Source organism: Sebastes umbrosus, chromosome 2 (genome assembly GCF_015220745.1).
Source record: "Sebastes umbrosus isolate fSebUmb1 chromosome 2, fSebUmb1.pri, whole genome shotgun sequence".
Lineage (NCBI taxonomy): Eukaryota > Metazoa > Chordata > Actinopteri > Perciformes > Sebastidae > Sebastes > Sebastes umbrosus.
In genome coordinates this window covers 12,243,097-12,259,459 of record NC_051270.1, presented here as the reverse complement: position 1 = coordinate 12,259,459, position 16,363 = coordinate 12,243,097, and the positions used below count along the sequence as shown (strand labels likewise).

Sequence of the window (16,363 nt, the reverse complement as noted above, 5' to 3'; positions counted from 1 at the left end):
TATGACAACCCAAATTTCTCCCACTCCCTGTGTGATCTTACCCCCCGATGGTTCTCTACAGCTAAGCCAATTTCTGTCTCGCTCTTTAACATTCTCTCGATATCTTTCTTTGTGTCTGTCTTGACCGTTCTCTGTCTACTTTAATTTTCCCTGCTTTCACCCCCCCCTCTCTCTGTCTCTCTTTTCGTCTCTCTGCAGCACAGAGTCCAACGGTGACCGACCCTCTCCAACAGGCTTATGCTGGCGTCCAACACTACGCAGGTGATCTGTCTCTCCTGCCTCCTCTGCTCTCTCACTTCCTCCATCTGTCCGTTTTCCCTCTCCCCTCTCCCTTTCTGTTTGCCACATCAGTAGACACTATGACAGGTAGAGATAGCCGGACGACCAGCCAATTTCCTCCCGGATTATAGGCTACTTTACATTAGGATTGCAAAAGGATTTTCAGTTGACTTGATTATACACCCACACAAAAAAAAAAAACTTAATTCCAAAAGTACACCGAGAGCTGAGGATCTGAACCTGCCACAGCCTCCTACATGAGAGATGACAGACCTCTCATAACCACTGCTTTCTGCCTGACATCAGCTCTCATTAACACGGTGTACGTCTCCCTCTCTTTCTTTGTGCGTCTGCTTAGTTGAACCGCACTTTGCTCCCCCTTTTTGCCATACTCTTTGTGTAGTGATCCACCAGCCGAACGAGCCCGGGCTCCCTAGTCGTAATGCAATTTATTTATGCAACGTCTAGGGGACGCAAATGAACAATGGAATAATGATTTGAGTTTTGTTGTGTCAAATATGAAAATGGAGATGTGAAAAATTCCACTCTGGTTCTCCCTTTGCAACAGCAGCCTACCCTGCCGCCTATGCGCCAATCAGCCAAGCGTTCCCCCAGCAACCAACCATCATTCCCCAGCAACAGAGGGAAGGTAAGAGCGAGCAAGCGCGCCCACCCAAGATAAAAGGTGATAATTGCCATGTTCCATTCTAATGTAGCTGTGCTGCTTTGAATTAGCGAGGGAGGGAGAAAGCTGGCTGGGGAAAATGTGAGAAAAAGGCTCCCCATTTAAAGAGAAGAACATTAGCAGTGAGATGGAAAGTTACTAGTGTCATTATTCAAAAACTGCACTAATTCAAACTCGCAGCGTTGGACTGCTTAATCAGTCCATTACAATGTGTTTAAGTGGTTATAAATATTCATCAGATTAATTAGCTGCATGCATAATCATTTATTACCATTCCTAGTGTAGTGTTCGTTCTTATGCCACAGCATCAGATGTAATAAAGCATAGGATATACTGTGATGGTAAATCACCCTTTCTGACGCCATTCATCAGTCTCAATTATTCATCTATATGATTGTATGAGACAGCATAGAGTGGCATGAATATTCAATATAGGAACTCTGGAATTGAGTGTCTCCAACATTGCCGAGAGGAAAAGTTAGTGTATGTTTGCAATTTTTCGGTAGAGTGAGTGCATGCCAGGGTCACAGTGCAGAAGTGTATGAATAAAGTATAGACAGACACAAATTTGTCCTCGCATGTCAGCAGCTTATTGGCTTTACATGCAGGCATAATTTCACACCATAGGAAAAACACACAGTCGTTAAGGACGACTCATCTCTCACGGCTACCTTGGAACATTTTCATCATTAGCAAGAATTATAGAAGTCATGGTTGCACATACACACTCAGACACAGCCACACACACACACATAGAGCTATTCTTGGTTGAGCCAGTGGCCTGTCTGAGTTCTGGCCTCCTCTGGGTTTTGGCTGCACTCCCAGCCTGTCTCAGTCCACTGCCACAGTCTGCAGCCCTGCCATTTAACGAGAGACACCTAAACCGGAATACACAGGCACAGTCTAGCCTCAGCTTCAACCTCCCTCTGAAAGCTAGCAATTGCAGCAATACGATCCATCAGTCTGTGTCTGTGTGTGTGTGTGTCTCTGTCAACAAAGAAAATCCCCCCAAATCCAAAAATATTATTTTAACCAGACAGATCTTCACTGTACTCTTTGAAAATATGTGTCCTCTTCACTTCAGCGGAGCATCTTATGCCTCATTACCACTGCATGGTTCTACTCGAATCGACTCGATTTAACTCACTTTCGATACCAGGTCCTTTTCTCTATTTTGTTTTTGGCTGTGGATAGTACCCCCTCAGTGTAAGCAGGATTCTCAGCTGATCGCCGTAGCGACGTCCCATGAAACTAGGAACATCTGAACTTTATCAATTGTACGTCGTATAGTGTAAGCCGTATAGTGTAAGCCGTATAGTTTACGCCGTAATGGAGCGGGCTAACATTTTTTAAAGTCTGGGCTGAGCGAATAAAAAAAATTGCTCTCGTTATTGACAGTAGCAAAATTGATGATTCTCTCTGACCAATCAGTGGTCTGCAGTGTGCTAACTCCACCTTCTAGTATTGGTTCAGCTCACTTGGAACCGCGACCAACGTGCTACCAAAAATAGCACAAGCTATCAGGTACTATCCACAACTTTTGCTAATGGAAAACCAAAAAAGAGCGAGTCAAGTTGAGTAGAGCCGTGCCGTACCATGCAGTGGAAATGCGGCATTAGGCAGCACAGCTATGCGTTACATGTCAATACTGTACAGCAACACTTACTGACACAGCAAATATCAACATATGGTTATGCCAGTAATGCATTAATGTTAAATGGTTGTGGATAAACTAAAAAGGATTTTAAAAAGGCTTTCAGTAAGTGCAGCAAACTCTCAAGGTTTTACCTGCATAGAAAATTTTAAATTTTGCTCAAGGTCCATGCCAACTTTACAATCATATCTGTCCATGACGGCAATAATAAGACCCGTTTCAAGAGCACTCGGTTGAATACATCACTGCCGACTGTAATTGCATGAACAGAATAATTTCAAGGTGATCTTAGGTGAATTCTACGTATTCTTCTCTCTTGTCAAAACCAGGTGCCTACATTATCTACAATCCAACTCTAACTGCCGACAGTTCGGTCAGAGATTCAGGTGTGTTATGCTAGTACCAGCTAATGTAGCCACAGAGGTCCGGTGAGTTAACTTCTTTCTAACTCCACACAGCATTTTAATACTTGTAGTCTTCAGCTCCAACTGACCCTGACTCAAGTGACATCACTTGAGGCAATTTATCAGACTTTGCGCAGCTCCCTATGGAGCCACAAAAGGGCTTTATACAACTTTTTTTCACATGCAGTAGTACTCCACAAGAAACCGACTTTGATGTGTAAAATCGGTGGGGTTCCCCTTTCAAAGATAAATAATAATAAATTCTGCAAATGTGAATCATACCAAACTAATTATCATCATAAACTGCGTATAAGTCATAATATGTTACAATATGTTAATATTTTTTTATTTTTTAAATTTAAGAACTTTTAAATTATCAATTATAATATTTCCTTTCCTGGCACATGTTTAACTGTATTTTCCTATTAAAATAAATATCATATATATAAATTTGTATATAAAAAATATAATAAAAATCTATATTTAAGATTCATGGTTGGTGTATTAATGTTTTTTGAGTCACAAAAAACCCTGCTTGCAACATTATTCTTCTTTATTGGGTAAAAGTGTAAGCGGTCTACAAGATGCATGACTGTATGATTTTATACTCATGCTTATCCAGTCACAGTTAACTTGACATGCATTAGTTCAATAACCTTCCCCCCACAGAGCTGGATGGACAGACTTGCATACATGGAAAAGGCAGAGATGTTTTCATGCAATCATCAAAAAAAAAAGTGGTGCTATGTTTGCAAGGAGTAGTGAAACAACTGTGCGGCTCACCCAACCCATCAACCGTCCTCACACACCAGTTGGGGACATTTCTTTCCCTCAAACAAACCACTTCTTTTTAAAGACATCTAAACCTAAACAGACAGAACGGAGATTCAGCCTTTAACTGCAAAAAAAAAAAAAAAAAATCCCCACTCTGTCAACCTGTGTGTGTGTTTGTGTGTGTGTGTGTGTGTGTGTGTCCTCTATCTTGCCGAGGCATAGCAGCAGTACAGCCAGCCACCACTGCAGCCCTCTTATCAGCCTTCTCACCAGCCCCAGTCTCATCTCGTCATGCTATCACCCAGAGCAATGAGACAGGAGAGAATGCTAGCCAGGCAGCCAGCTGCAAGCATACTGTCCCCGAGTCCATCACATCTCTCTCTCTCTCTCTCTGTCTCTCTCTCTCTCTCTCTCTCTCCAGTTCATCCCTCCCTTTATCCAGATTGGCCTGTACAATATGTGGCAGCTGGGTGGATGAGTGTGGAGGGATGGAGAGAGATTGGAAGACAGTCCTACTGTCACAGAGTAATTGGGACAAAAACTTGGCTTATGCTCTTCTGCCTCCTCCTCCTCCTCCTCCTCCCTTTCTCTTCCTCTGTGTCTCAGTGTTTCTTTCTCTCAATATAACCGTCTTTATCTTTCTTTTCCAATCAACCTCTGTGTTTTTTCATCCTCCTGTTGTCTCTACCTTTTATCTCTGGCTGTTTCTCTCTCTTACTTCTATCTCCCCTCGCTATGGTTGTTTACATGTGCGCCGCAATTGCCTGCGCATTTTCTGAGACAATAGTCACATTTAAGTGTTAATATTCTTTATTAAAGTTCCACCTATCTTTAAAGTTATTATGTGAAATGGGATTCAAATAGAAACCACAAAAAGAGACGACCAAACGACACGTGTGACCTTATAACACTTTAAAAATAGGATTATGGTGTGTGTGTACTCCACAATAACTAGATTTAATACAACCAATATTTGTGCCAAAGGTATCATAACCAGAGTTTGGTGTTTACGTGGCTCCTGTGTTCCTCGGATTATTGGCTTTATTGAGTCATTTTTCCAGCCGTGTTATTATTATGGTCAGCCTCTCTCTCGCTGTTTATGCTCCCACGTAACCTCCTGTTGTCTCCCTCTCATCACCAGGGCCAGAAGGTTGCAACCTGTTTATTTATCACCTGCCCCAGGAGTTCGGAGACGCGGAGCTCATGCAAATGTTCCTGCCTTTCGGCAACGTCATCTCCGCCAAAGTCTTTGTGGACCGAGCGACTAATCAGAGCAAATGTTTCGGTGAGTCAAAAATCATCAGTGAAGGGAAGGGAAGGGAAAGAAAATGAACAGAGCAATGCACAGGTGGGGCAAGAAGGTGGGGCTCGGCAATTGAAACGGGAGGGACGCTCTAATCACCTACAATAACACAGGCCAAACCCACCATGAATCCATCATATAGCTACTGACCCAAACATCTTCCCACAATTGCCATTTGCCCCACACATCTATTCATCACCCTCTCTATCATAGCATTCCTAATACAATCAGGATCCATCTCCCCTTCTCTGCCGTTCCCAGACTCCTTTACCCAAGAGAAAAGCATTTTCCCAGACGCCCCCCCTCAGTTCTCCAGCCGGGCAACCAGCAGCATCCCGCCACCCCCTCCCCTCCTCTTCTCTCACCTCCCACACAGCAAACCAGTTCATCAGGGTGGAGGCGGTGCAGGTGGAATCCATGGGCTTAAAGAGATAATAATAGACTGGTGTGGGCCTTACTGTTGATTCAGTTGGACAGCAGCACCCAGGAGACAGGCAGAGAGAGAGAGAGAGAGAGAGAGAGAGAGAGAGAGAGAGAGAGAGAGAGAGAGTCCCAGCATTGGCTTTCTTTCAGTTTCTCTTCAACATGGCATGCCTATGAGGCTTCCTCTTCCTCTCTTCCCCTCGTCTGTCTCGTTCTGTCCATCTCTCTCTCCCTTTGTGTGCTCTCCTCTAAACATATGCCTCTCGCTATCACTATCCGTCAGTCAACAAGGGGGAAGGACAAAGAGGCGGTGACCTCATCAGTCTCACCGGCTTATTTTCCACGGCTTGTAATTAAGATCTTGGCTGAAAAACAGCAATTTAACCCGTGATTCTTTTGTGGGGATTTTTTTTTTTTTCTCACTAGATTTCTCCCTCCTTTTTATAGCAGAAGCCCCAGGGCTCCTTTGTAAGACATGAATAAATTAGGCAGAAGATGCTGTGCATTAAGGGGGATAAGTTATTAGGCCTCTAAGAACTTGGAACACTTCATCTTAAAAATGTGTGAGTTTAGCCTTGATGATGTGGTTAATGGGCACTGTAGACTCACACACTGTACATGTGTAGATAATAGACTGTATATATATATCGATATACAGTACACTATGATAGATGGATGGACTGATTAATTGATATTGGATCGGTGTCACCTTTGGTATTGGGACTGAAAAAGTTGGATCAGTGCATTCCTATTTTGGAAACACTGATTAAGATTTTTAACCATTTAATGACATTTTATAGACCAAAATACTAATCGATTAATTTAGAAAAAAATCGAAAGATTAATCGACAATGACAGAAATCGTTAGTTGGAGCCCTACAACAGAGTAATAATATACTGCATTTACAACAATAATGAATGCTTTTTAAAATTTGTATTTATTTATTAAAACAATTTTGTTAAGACAAGTGTGGATACAAAATATCTAGAGTATTAGGTGACAACTTGCTGGGAATGAATAGTGTTAACGTTCATTGATTCAGGAAATGAAGGGAAAATAATTGATTTATGGCACACTGTTTAAATAACATACGTTTTAATCTTTGGGCTTGGAAGAAGGTTTAAATTATTTTCAAGTCAAAAGGCTCATGTTCAAGTGAAGTTACGAGTCATTGGTGTTAAAGTCCAAGTCGACTTGCAAGTCTTTTTTGATTTTGTCGAGTCAAGTCTAAAGTCATCGTACTTGTGACTGGAGTCTGACTCGAGTCCAAGTCATGTGACTCGAATGCACACCTCTGCCAAATAGACAAAATGTTATACAAACTACCAGAAAGCCAAAGACCATAGTATGTACTCAAATAGGACAAAATAAAAAAAACCTGTAACACTTTTGTAATCATTCATATCTATTACATACAAACAATCCGGTCAGTATGTCAGCATTTAGTTAACCAAGATTTTAATTTTCCCATTTTCATTTGCACAGCACACCATCTTCTAATTTAGATAATCCACTTTTTTCTTTCTTTTTATAATTAAAATCTAAAAAGCATAACCTCAAATTCATCATCCGAATACAGCTTACATTCTGTAAAAACGTCAAGTTTGTTAATGTAAAGGTTAACTTATCTACTATATTTTAAAAAGCAGCATATCACAGTGTCTTAGTAGGTACAGTATGTTAAATAATTAGTTAGTGTTATTAATAAATTTAAATAAAATACCTCTGAAAAAACGCTTGCCGCTGCAGAATGATTCATGAGAGTTTCAACAGAAACATCTGTATGCTTCATGGCCTGATTTCTCTGCAGCAGCGCAGGTGAACTACATTTTGGGATTTGGAGAGGAGATAACCAGACGTCACTCTTTGAGACGGAGTGTTTACAGAGAAGCTTGGAAATTTGAATATGATGAAAAGGTCACCGGAGGAGCACTCGACGCATGTTCTTATAAAGGATGTATTTCTGGAGTAGGATTTGGAGTATACTCTTAAGGGATGCATCACTGTCAATTCAGACAGATGTCTGTTTAGTTTAGTATTTTTATTTGCTTAGCGATAAAAACGGATATGAATATGTGACACGTGTGCGGGTGAGATGAAGATAGGACTTAGGGATTTAGAAAATATTTCACATCAAAGCAATTTGAAAAATTAAGATGACGAGAAAGCACAAGTGACTTAGGTATTATTAATACAGCCGGTGTTATTAGTTAGTGATGCATTATTGAGTCACTGAAAGGTATAGAACATCCATTAGGCAAATGTGTGCACCCCATAGACACCTACTGTTGAGGAGCTATATGGTTGTGTTTAATCTAACCTGGGACTCTATGGATATAACATTAGTCGTAATCCTCTGCATTTAGTCACTCAATATTGACTTTTAAAAGTGTTCAAAGCTTACCTTGTTAAGTGGAATTAGCTGGATTTAGCTTGAAAATGAATTTCAAAAGGTCTTCTGAGAATGGAATAACACAAACACACAAACACACCTAATATAGGAAGCCAACTGCTTTTTAGATATGATAGAAAATATATACACGCGGAGATGCAATTTACCTAAAAGGCTTCTGAAAACAGGATATACCTTTTTTTCTTTCCCACTTTTAGGTCGGGGAAAGTTGCCTGTGCATGTTCATTTCATCTGTACATTCATGTATTTACTGTGCACAGATTCACCATCCTTATAAAGGGTGGGTCAAGACAAGCCCTTTCCGTCATGGAACTGAAACCGTTATTTCACTCTATTCAAAGCCACCAGATTTCACTCACAAAAACAGTCATTTTACCTCGCAGAACATGGGAGTTGCTGGTCTACAGCTGCACCAATCAGATAGCTTGTTTGTGCCTCCCTTTACATAGTGTAGTTTAACAGCCACCCTAAAGCCATATAATGTCTATAAAAGAACAAGCAAATCTCCAATCAACACTTGCAAATGTAAAATAATCATCACAATAAATAAATGAATAAAAAATGTATTAAAACTGTTAAGTTTGTAGGCAATTTTTTAGCTACTAAGCAGCTTCAACTGATCACCTGGAGGTTGACTAACTTGCTCCAAGGGAGTTCAGAGGTAGTTGCACAGAACCTATGAGGGTATTTCAACATCAGGACCTCATCTCTAGACTACAGCCACCTCTGCATTAGTGCAGAAAAGTGTTTCCATTGTACCAAACAGCATCAGTGCACAGCACCACTACATAGTAAGTGAGACTTACAGTATACTGCAGCATTCTCAACCTGGTCCTCAACTTGCATTTTCCCCATTGTCACCCAATAATGTTTGTAACTTTGTGTGTGTTTTTATTAAAAATGCATAACATTACAACACGTACAGACATTGTGCCTAAATGGATGGCTGCTCTGAGAGCCATACTTCAACCACTAGTAGCGTTCGGGGTATTGAGTTGCACAGCACCAGTGCTGCATCAAAGATATGAAACACCAGCCAGTTACTTTGTCTCGAGAAAACCGCTAAAACTGGAAACGTGTTCAAATATCTCATTCTGGTTTTAGATTATTGGGATGTACAAGCACTTAAAGTTTGCAGTGCAGACTTTGTCCTCTCCTTTCGTGTTTTGACCCCCAGCATCCCATCACCTTTTTGGCATGTGGATGTAAATGTGAGGAATGGAGATTCGTTAAAGTCAGGGATAGTGTGTGTGTGTGTGTGCATTTGTGGGATTGGGAGGGGGATCACTGCCAACTGACAGGCCCTTCCCTGCTCAGTTTGTTTAAAGGGTTTGTAAAAGCAGCAGCCTTATCTCACCCGCACTGACAAAAGCCTGCCCTCTCCCCCCAAATTAAATTGGACCCATAGCGGTGTGATCAAATCAGCTGGCAGGCGGAAAATTCGGGCCGTCAATCACGAGGTGTCTGATAAGAGCAGGCAAGGAGTCCCGGTGTGGAAAGCTGTGGGCTCATTCCGCCTCGACACCCAGGTGATAACTCAGAGCAGCAGGCACCTCCGTCCTACACACCTTGCTCCTAGCATCTCGTCACGACCCCCGTGCCCTTTACTCTTTACTCAGATACACGCTCAGTCGCACACACACACGCAGCCCTGCCACTCTCGCACGGCTCAAACACTCAGGTAACATTTACAGGCTTTGCTCTAAAAATCCACACACAACATGAGACTCCTTTTTTCTCTCTCTAATCTTTGAACACCTTTTCATGTGTTTTTTTGTTCTCCGTTCAAGTCCAACTCGCGACTTCTAATAGCTCTTCTTCGTTTGATTTTTAATATCTGTGTTATTAGCCTTTGTGGTATTTTGTGTAATCTTTTTAATTCAAAGATTTTCAATTAATCCGCTGAAAAGAGAAAACAAAGAGCTATTGTTGTGTCATTGTCGAGAGTTAAAAAGGGTCTTCTTCTCCCCTCTTTTTCTCTTTCATCTCGCCTGTCTTTTCTCCCTTTCTCTTCCTGTTTCTCTCTCATCTCTCCCCCATTCTTCTTCTGTTCTTCCTTTTTTTTCCATTTTCCCATTTTTCTTTGCTCCCATCTCTCTCTCTCTCTCTCTCTCTCTCCCGTTCTGCCTTCTTTTCTCAGGCTTTGTGAGTTTTGATAACCCGTCCAGTGCTCAAGCCGCTATCCAGGCCATGAACGGCTTTCAGATAGGCATGAAGAGGCTGAAGGTGCAGCTAAAGCGGCCAAAGGATGCCAACCGACCTTACTGACTCGTCTGCTGTCCATACCCAGGTACCCTAACACCCATGTCGTAATACAATGTGCCATACTATGCCATGCCTGTTGTCAAACCAACCTGTCCACTTCACTGGGATAATTTAGATCTTGTTGCTTCAGTGGATGTGAGTGTCTGAGAGTGCTCAAATCTCAATTTATGCAAAAATGTTGAATATTTTTGGTCAGTTTTTTGCCCTTGGGCTGGGTATCGTTTAAAAAATTACAACGCCAGCACCAATACCAGTACCATAAAAGTGATACCGATACCACAGAGTACTTCATTAGATACCCATCTTATGAATGGAAGCTGTGTGTGCGTCCCACTAGCTAGCTAATCGCCGCCACACTGCACGGCGCGCATACATCGGTTACCACTGACAATGCCGTCTCCCGGCCCGCGGTTGCATGACCGCGTTGTCATGGAAGCGTAACGGCCACCCTCCGTTTCCCCCCAATGTTATGTGTTAGCTCTGTCAGCACATGTTGCCATTGTTAGCGCTGTAAGCACCGTTAGCTGTTGGCTCAGACATATCTCCGTGTTCAGAGGCATGTGTAAGCAGGCAATTTCGGCTGTATGTGTTGCAGGTGCTGCGGTAGTGGGCCAATCACACGTCGCAATAAATAGAAGAACGCTCGTGGTGATTGGCTGTGAGCAAAACAGTCCTTTTTTATTAAATCTGGGCTCAAAAAGGATCAATTGCAGGTATCGTGTAACTAAAGAAGTTTCGATACTAGTTTGGTACTGGGTTCTATTTTTCCCCCTTTAAAGAGTTGTGTTCAAACATTAATAACTAAGAGCTTAACAACGTAAAATAAAATTTAAAGCACTTATTATTTCTTAAAAAAAATAACTTGCAACTTGTTTGTGTTGTGTGGACTACTATATCCAACTACAACAACTCTCCAGTCTTACAACCAGTAGACACCCCATCACCCATCATTTGCATAAAAATACGCTCTGTTGAAATTTACACATATCAATACAACAAATTAATAAAACTGCAAAATGCATGAATTAACTAGTTTAATATTAAATGTAGTCAACTATGGAAACAGTTAAAATTATATTTCTGTAGTCGTTAACTGACTTTTTCCCCATGAGTCCTGATGTGGAATTTTTATTTTTTGAGGTTAAAGTGTTTTGTTTTTTTAAACATATTAGTCGTGAAAGCATCAGGGCGCTAGTTTCTTCTTCACAGAATCAGCCTCTTGAGATTAGTGTCAGGTTGCCCTGCTCCACTGAATTGTTTTTGTTTCTTCCGGGGTTTGAAATCTAATTTGTACCTGCAGGACGCTCCAGTGCAAATTGATGACATCATCAATACCCAGCTGTGCATAATTACCCGTCTACTGAGGATGGCGTTGAGAATCAATGCAAGTTGCTGCGCTACAAATTCAGAAAACCAGATAGCAGTAATTTCTCTCCTACAATAGCTCTGAATTAGATTTCTGTCAGCTGCTTAGCAAAACCTAGAGGCCCTTTCAGTCCAACCTTTACGTATAGGAGAACTCATGGCACAATAATACAGAGCAGATTTATAGTATAACAACCTTTTACATGACTACTGATGAACGTGAGTAAATGTATGGCGTTTGAAAGAAAAGTTTGTGCCCACAAAAATAAATCAACAAATGATACTTAATGGAAAAGCACTTACTCACCCTACACACTGCAGAGGCTCGTATTTATATAATGGTGGAGAACAGCACCAACCCCACTAAGCACTATTTGGTTAGTTCAAGTGATGCTTCACCAATCTCCCCTCAACTAAAACAGTCATAATACATTTTCATATTTTGTCATTTATTGTTTGCCAATTTTCACAAATAGCAAAAACATAGCATAGGAATGTAGTGGTATTATAATTGTAACTTGGTTATCCAGTGAGTGCAGTGCATATCCTCATATCTCATTTTAATTAACTGTAACTTTGTAGCAAGGCAGAACTGAATGCTTTGACTGCTTATGATTTTACCCATAGACTGTATTTATAGATGGACGACATGTCTCCACTTCCTCTCACTGTACAAAAAAGAAGCCAAAATATCCCGGTTACGAGAGCTGCCATCCTGACATTTTTACGGCATTTGGAGCCAGAGTCTGCGCAGTAGTGATCGGGAGACCGGAGCCGCTGTATCGAGGTAGCCCGAGCAAATCATGAGCCGAGCACGGCTACAGCTTGTTTGCGTAAGCCACCTAGCTGCAGCTGTCAATCATGACGTCTCAACCCCTTTTTATAGCATCAAATAACTATATAAAATTAAACTTATTAGAAAAATAAACACTTGAACAAACATCAGCGTGTTAACAACAACCTAAAATGACAGAAACGATCTTTGGAAAAAATTTGACGTGTACATTTTAGTTTCCGTTAACATGGAGGAGGCAGACTTTATGACCTATACTGCAGCCAGCCACCAGGGGTCGATCCAGATTTTTTGGCTTCACTTTTTGGGATCTGTCATGTCATCCATCTTTATATACAGTCTATCAATATACTATGCATAAAAATAAATAAATAGAAATATAAACCGCAACAAATTGTATTTTTAACACCTAATAAAAAATGTAAATGTGTTGAGGGCGCTGGGGAAAGTGATCAAAACTATACGAAAGGGTTAATTTCAAACGATGTCAGTGTATACAGATCCACAGCAACGGTGTTAATTTAATACTGAACAATTTTAAGTTAAAACATAACCTACTGAAATCAAGCTTTTCCATTGTGGAATAGTTGTGAACTATGTATCTGCTGTTTTTAACTTTTTAATAATGGCTGCTTTTTATTAAGTATGCACTCACAAATTAGAGCCAACAATAGATCTTGCAAATGTACGGTTACCTACGTGTGCCGATAGTTTATTTGCCATCAGATATCTTCAATATCTAACAGTTCCTTGTTTGGACCCTTAATAAGCCTGAGCTTTCATGCAAAATAATAAAAAGAGGGTTTACTTAAAGTGGCACCATCCTTCAATAAAGACTAATTTCACAGTGTCAGGCTTGATTCAAAGAATCATCACCCATCTGTTGCAAAGTGCAGCTGCCAGTGCAAAAATAATATAGATGCATGCTCTCTTCGCCCAATTGCCTAGACAACTTTTCATTACAATAGCATAAGCCTGGATTATATTCCTCCATAAATAAAAGCACAGTAATACCATTTGTTTGTTTTAGATTTGACTCCTTAAAAGCCACAAGATGGCATTAATGGAAGGTGGTATGCAATACAAATGATAGATGCTCCCTTTATCTCTTTCCTGATAGCGTTTGAATAGAGCCGTGTCCTGCTAATTGAAGAGAGGCTTTCAAAGCAGACACCCTGAGAAGATGGGGAGCGGAGGGGGGCTTTAAGGGTTTGGGTTTTGATTTACTGTGGCACATCAATGAGGGACAAATGGAAAATATCCTGCAACAGCATTGAATGACAAGACGGTCATTGAGACGTACTCAGAATGTCTCCAAGTACAGACATTTCCCGCAATAACATTCTGTCATTTTATCAGGAAGTGTGTGTGTGTCGGGGTGTGTGTGTGTGTGTATGTGTGTGTGTGTCTGTCTGTCTGTCTGTCTGTGTTGTGCGTGCGTGAGAGTGTGTGTGTCTGTGTGCTTTCATGTCCTGCTTCGTCTCTGGACTGGTTCAATCCATCTCTGTGTTTTTCTTCTGTTATTACACCACTTCTGTTGTTGAGTTAAGGAAAACCAATAGACCAAAACCAAGAGCAATCCCATGAAAACATTAAAGAAAAAATACCCTTGTGGGGCTTTTGAAGCCAGCTCCTGCTTTATAGATTTTTAAAAACCATGAGGGATCTTATATAAAGAAGTTGGATTTAAAAAAAAGAAATTGACCAATCTACTTTAAAGGACTTTTTTGTTTCCTTTTTCTTGCCTTGTATTGTTGAAGACAGTACATTGAGTTCTTGAGCGAAAGTTCAACCGGAGCTGTTTAATTTTCTAAATCCAACTGCAATATAACGAAGTCAAACTTTGATGAAACTTGAATGATGGATTTTTTTGTCTGTTCCTTATAGGTAAAAACTTCAATATGTAGATAACTTCAGAAGCCCCCTTTCTTTTTCTCCAACGCTGACGATTTTTCGCTTTGAAGTTGAATTAAAAACACGATCAGACAGCATTCTCTTCCGCTGGTCTCAGGAGCCCTGCTACTCTGAAATTGCGTTCTGTGTCTTAAAGATAAACTTAATGCAAAAAAAGCTGAAGCACTCACTGTACGACCACCCTCGTAGCAAACAATGCAAGGCAAATCCAATTACTGTAGACAGGACACGTTTCTGAAATATGCATTTCTGCCTTAAGGGTTATCTTTGTGAATATAAAAAACATCAATTCAACCTTTTAACCTGCAAATGTTGTCAGCCTGAGAATATTTCATCACAACATTGAGAAAAGAAAAGGCCCTTCTTTTGTGCTGTGTTGACGATTATTTGTTCTGTTATTTCTGTTTTACTTGTCATTTTTTTTTGTTAGTTTTTATGGTAATGACCATAATAACCTCATTTGATTTGTCAGGCAGAGTACGTGAGAGTGTGGAATAAATATGGAAACGGGTGCTTTGAATTCTGACTTTAAGGAAAAGAAAATCCCACTGTTTCTTTCCTTCTTTTGCACCCCCACCACCAACCTGGCAACCTGACACGGCCAATCAAAGTGTGAGGTGGCCTTTCTCCGCTATAGCCACACCCCCTCCCCCCCACACCTGTCATGGGGCCAGGTTCCCACAGCTGTAAGTTGAACCCATGGTGTCATTTTCTTTTGGATGACGTCATGTGGTGGGACTGTGACTGCGTTGCATGACGTGGCGTTGGTTGATATCTCTCAACTCTATCTCTTTATATTCTGCCCTCCTTTATATATATATATATACTGTATATTGTATATTGGCAATTTGTGGAGTGCAGTAAAACGACGCCTTTCTTGGCTGGTACCTGTTGTACATACATGTAACTGATGTGCTGACTGGTTGGTGGATTATAACTGGAAGTGGCCTTTAACCCTTTGTGCTATTGTACCGTGTGCCCTTGTGATGTTTTACTTTCTCTCGTGGGGTTCATGTGTATATGGATGTACTGTATTTTCTTTCTCATTTCTCTATTTCTTCACATTCACATCAATTGTTTTTCCAGCAAACATTTTTTTTTTTTTTTTTTTTTATAAAAGTCTGAATATTAGCAAAAAGGACATTTTTCTGCTCCCCTGATCGACAGCTGTTTAGTTGAGAGATGGCCAAGATGACCCTATGTTTGTGTAGCCAATTAAATCTCCCAACGTTCACGCAGAGAGCACAGGCAAATGTTGACACTCCACTTCTCCGTGGATTCCGTCTGCACAGGGAGTACTTCTGCAAGATTGTTTTGTTTGCCTAACATGAGAATCACTTCCCATTTATTTATTTATGAGGGTGCAAACCAATTACGCCGTGATAGCAGAGCTGCAGGCAGCGCTGCCGACCCACATGGCCAAAATATGGTCCAGCGTACAGCCGTACTGTACACATAGAAGCAGGGCGCAGAAATGGGACAAAATACAAATACCTGGGAGGAGTATTTTCTGCTAACTGTTGTTTTTTAGTGGGATTATGCCACCAGATAAATTGTGTTTTTGTGGCTTGTATCTGAGATAATTGTTACTCAGCCTGCGAAGAGAAAAGGCAGCAAAACAGATACACAATGAAAAGGGTCCTTTCTTTGCAAGCGAGGTTGTTTCCATCCCTCCAGGCCAAACCCTGATAAGAGTTAGTCGTTTCCATCGAACCTGTACGGCCCTATTCTTTCAGAAGCAGCTGCAGGCGACTCTCCCTCCCGTAGTCTATCCAATGAACTCAGGGGGGTGTCTAGCCGGGCAAGCCGGGAGGGATGAGGTCTTTCTGGCATCAACTATGCCTCTTAACTGCCAGCCAGGTGTCTTTTATGGAACCATCTAAGTAGGTGGCGGCGTGGTGGGAGGGCATAACGCTGGGGCAAAAAGCTAGTGAAAAAGAGAAAATGAATTCTTTATTATCTGACAAAGTCGGAGGGTGAAATACTTGTGATGTTTTCAAAGAAGCCGTTTACATTGAGAAAAAAAGAAAATCTATTTTAAAGCCACTCTGTGCTTTTCTGCTCTGCGGTAGTATATAGCGCTATAGGAA

General features: G+C 41.0%; 1 protein-coding gene across 22 annotated transcripts in view; it reads left to right on the top strand.

The window, feature by feature from the left end:
- si:dkey-205h23.2 (CUGBP Elav-like family member 4) overlaps positions 1 to 16,363 on the top strand; it is a 163,099-nt gene that overhangs the window by 137,725 nt on the left and 9,011 nt on the right. For 11 of the 22 annotated variants that reach the window (XM_037791471.1, XM_037791445.1, XM_037791504.1 and 8 more), the window contains 5 exons: positions 199 to 261; positions 848 to 928; positions 2,948 to 3,004; positions 4,938 to 5,081; positions 10,077 to 10,226. In XM_037791471.1, coding sequence (XP_037647399.1) covers positions 199 to 261; positions 848 to 928; positions 2,948 to 3,004; positions 4,938 to 5,081; positions 10,077 to 10,204 — 473 coding nt within the window. In that variant the 3' untranslated portion in view covers positions 10,205 to 10,226. Of the gene's footprint in view, positions 1 to 198; positions 262 to 847; positions 929 to 2,947; positions 3,005 to 4,937; positions 5,082 to 10,076; positions 10,227 to 14,884; positions 14,960 to 16,363 lie in introns of all 22 variants that reach the window. The other 11 variants (XM_037791568.1, XM_037791560.1, XM_037791554.1 and 8 more) reach the window with 4 other exon arrangements.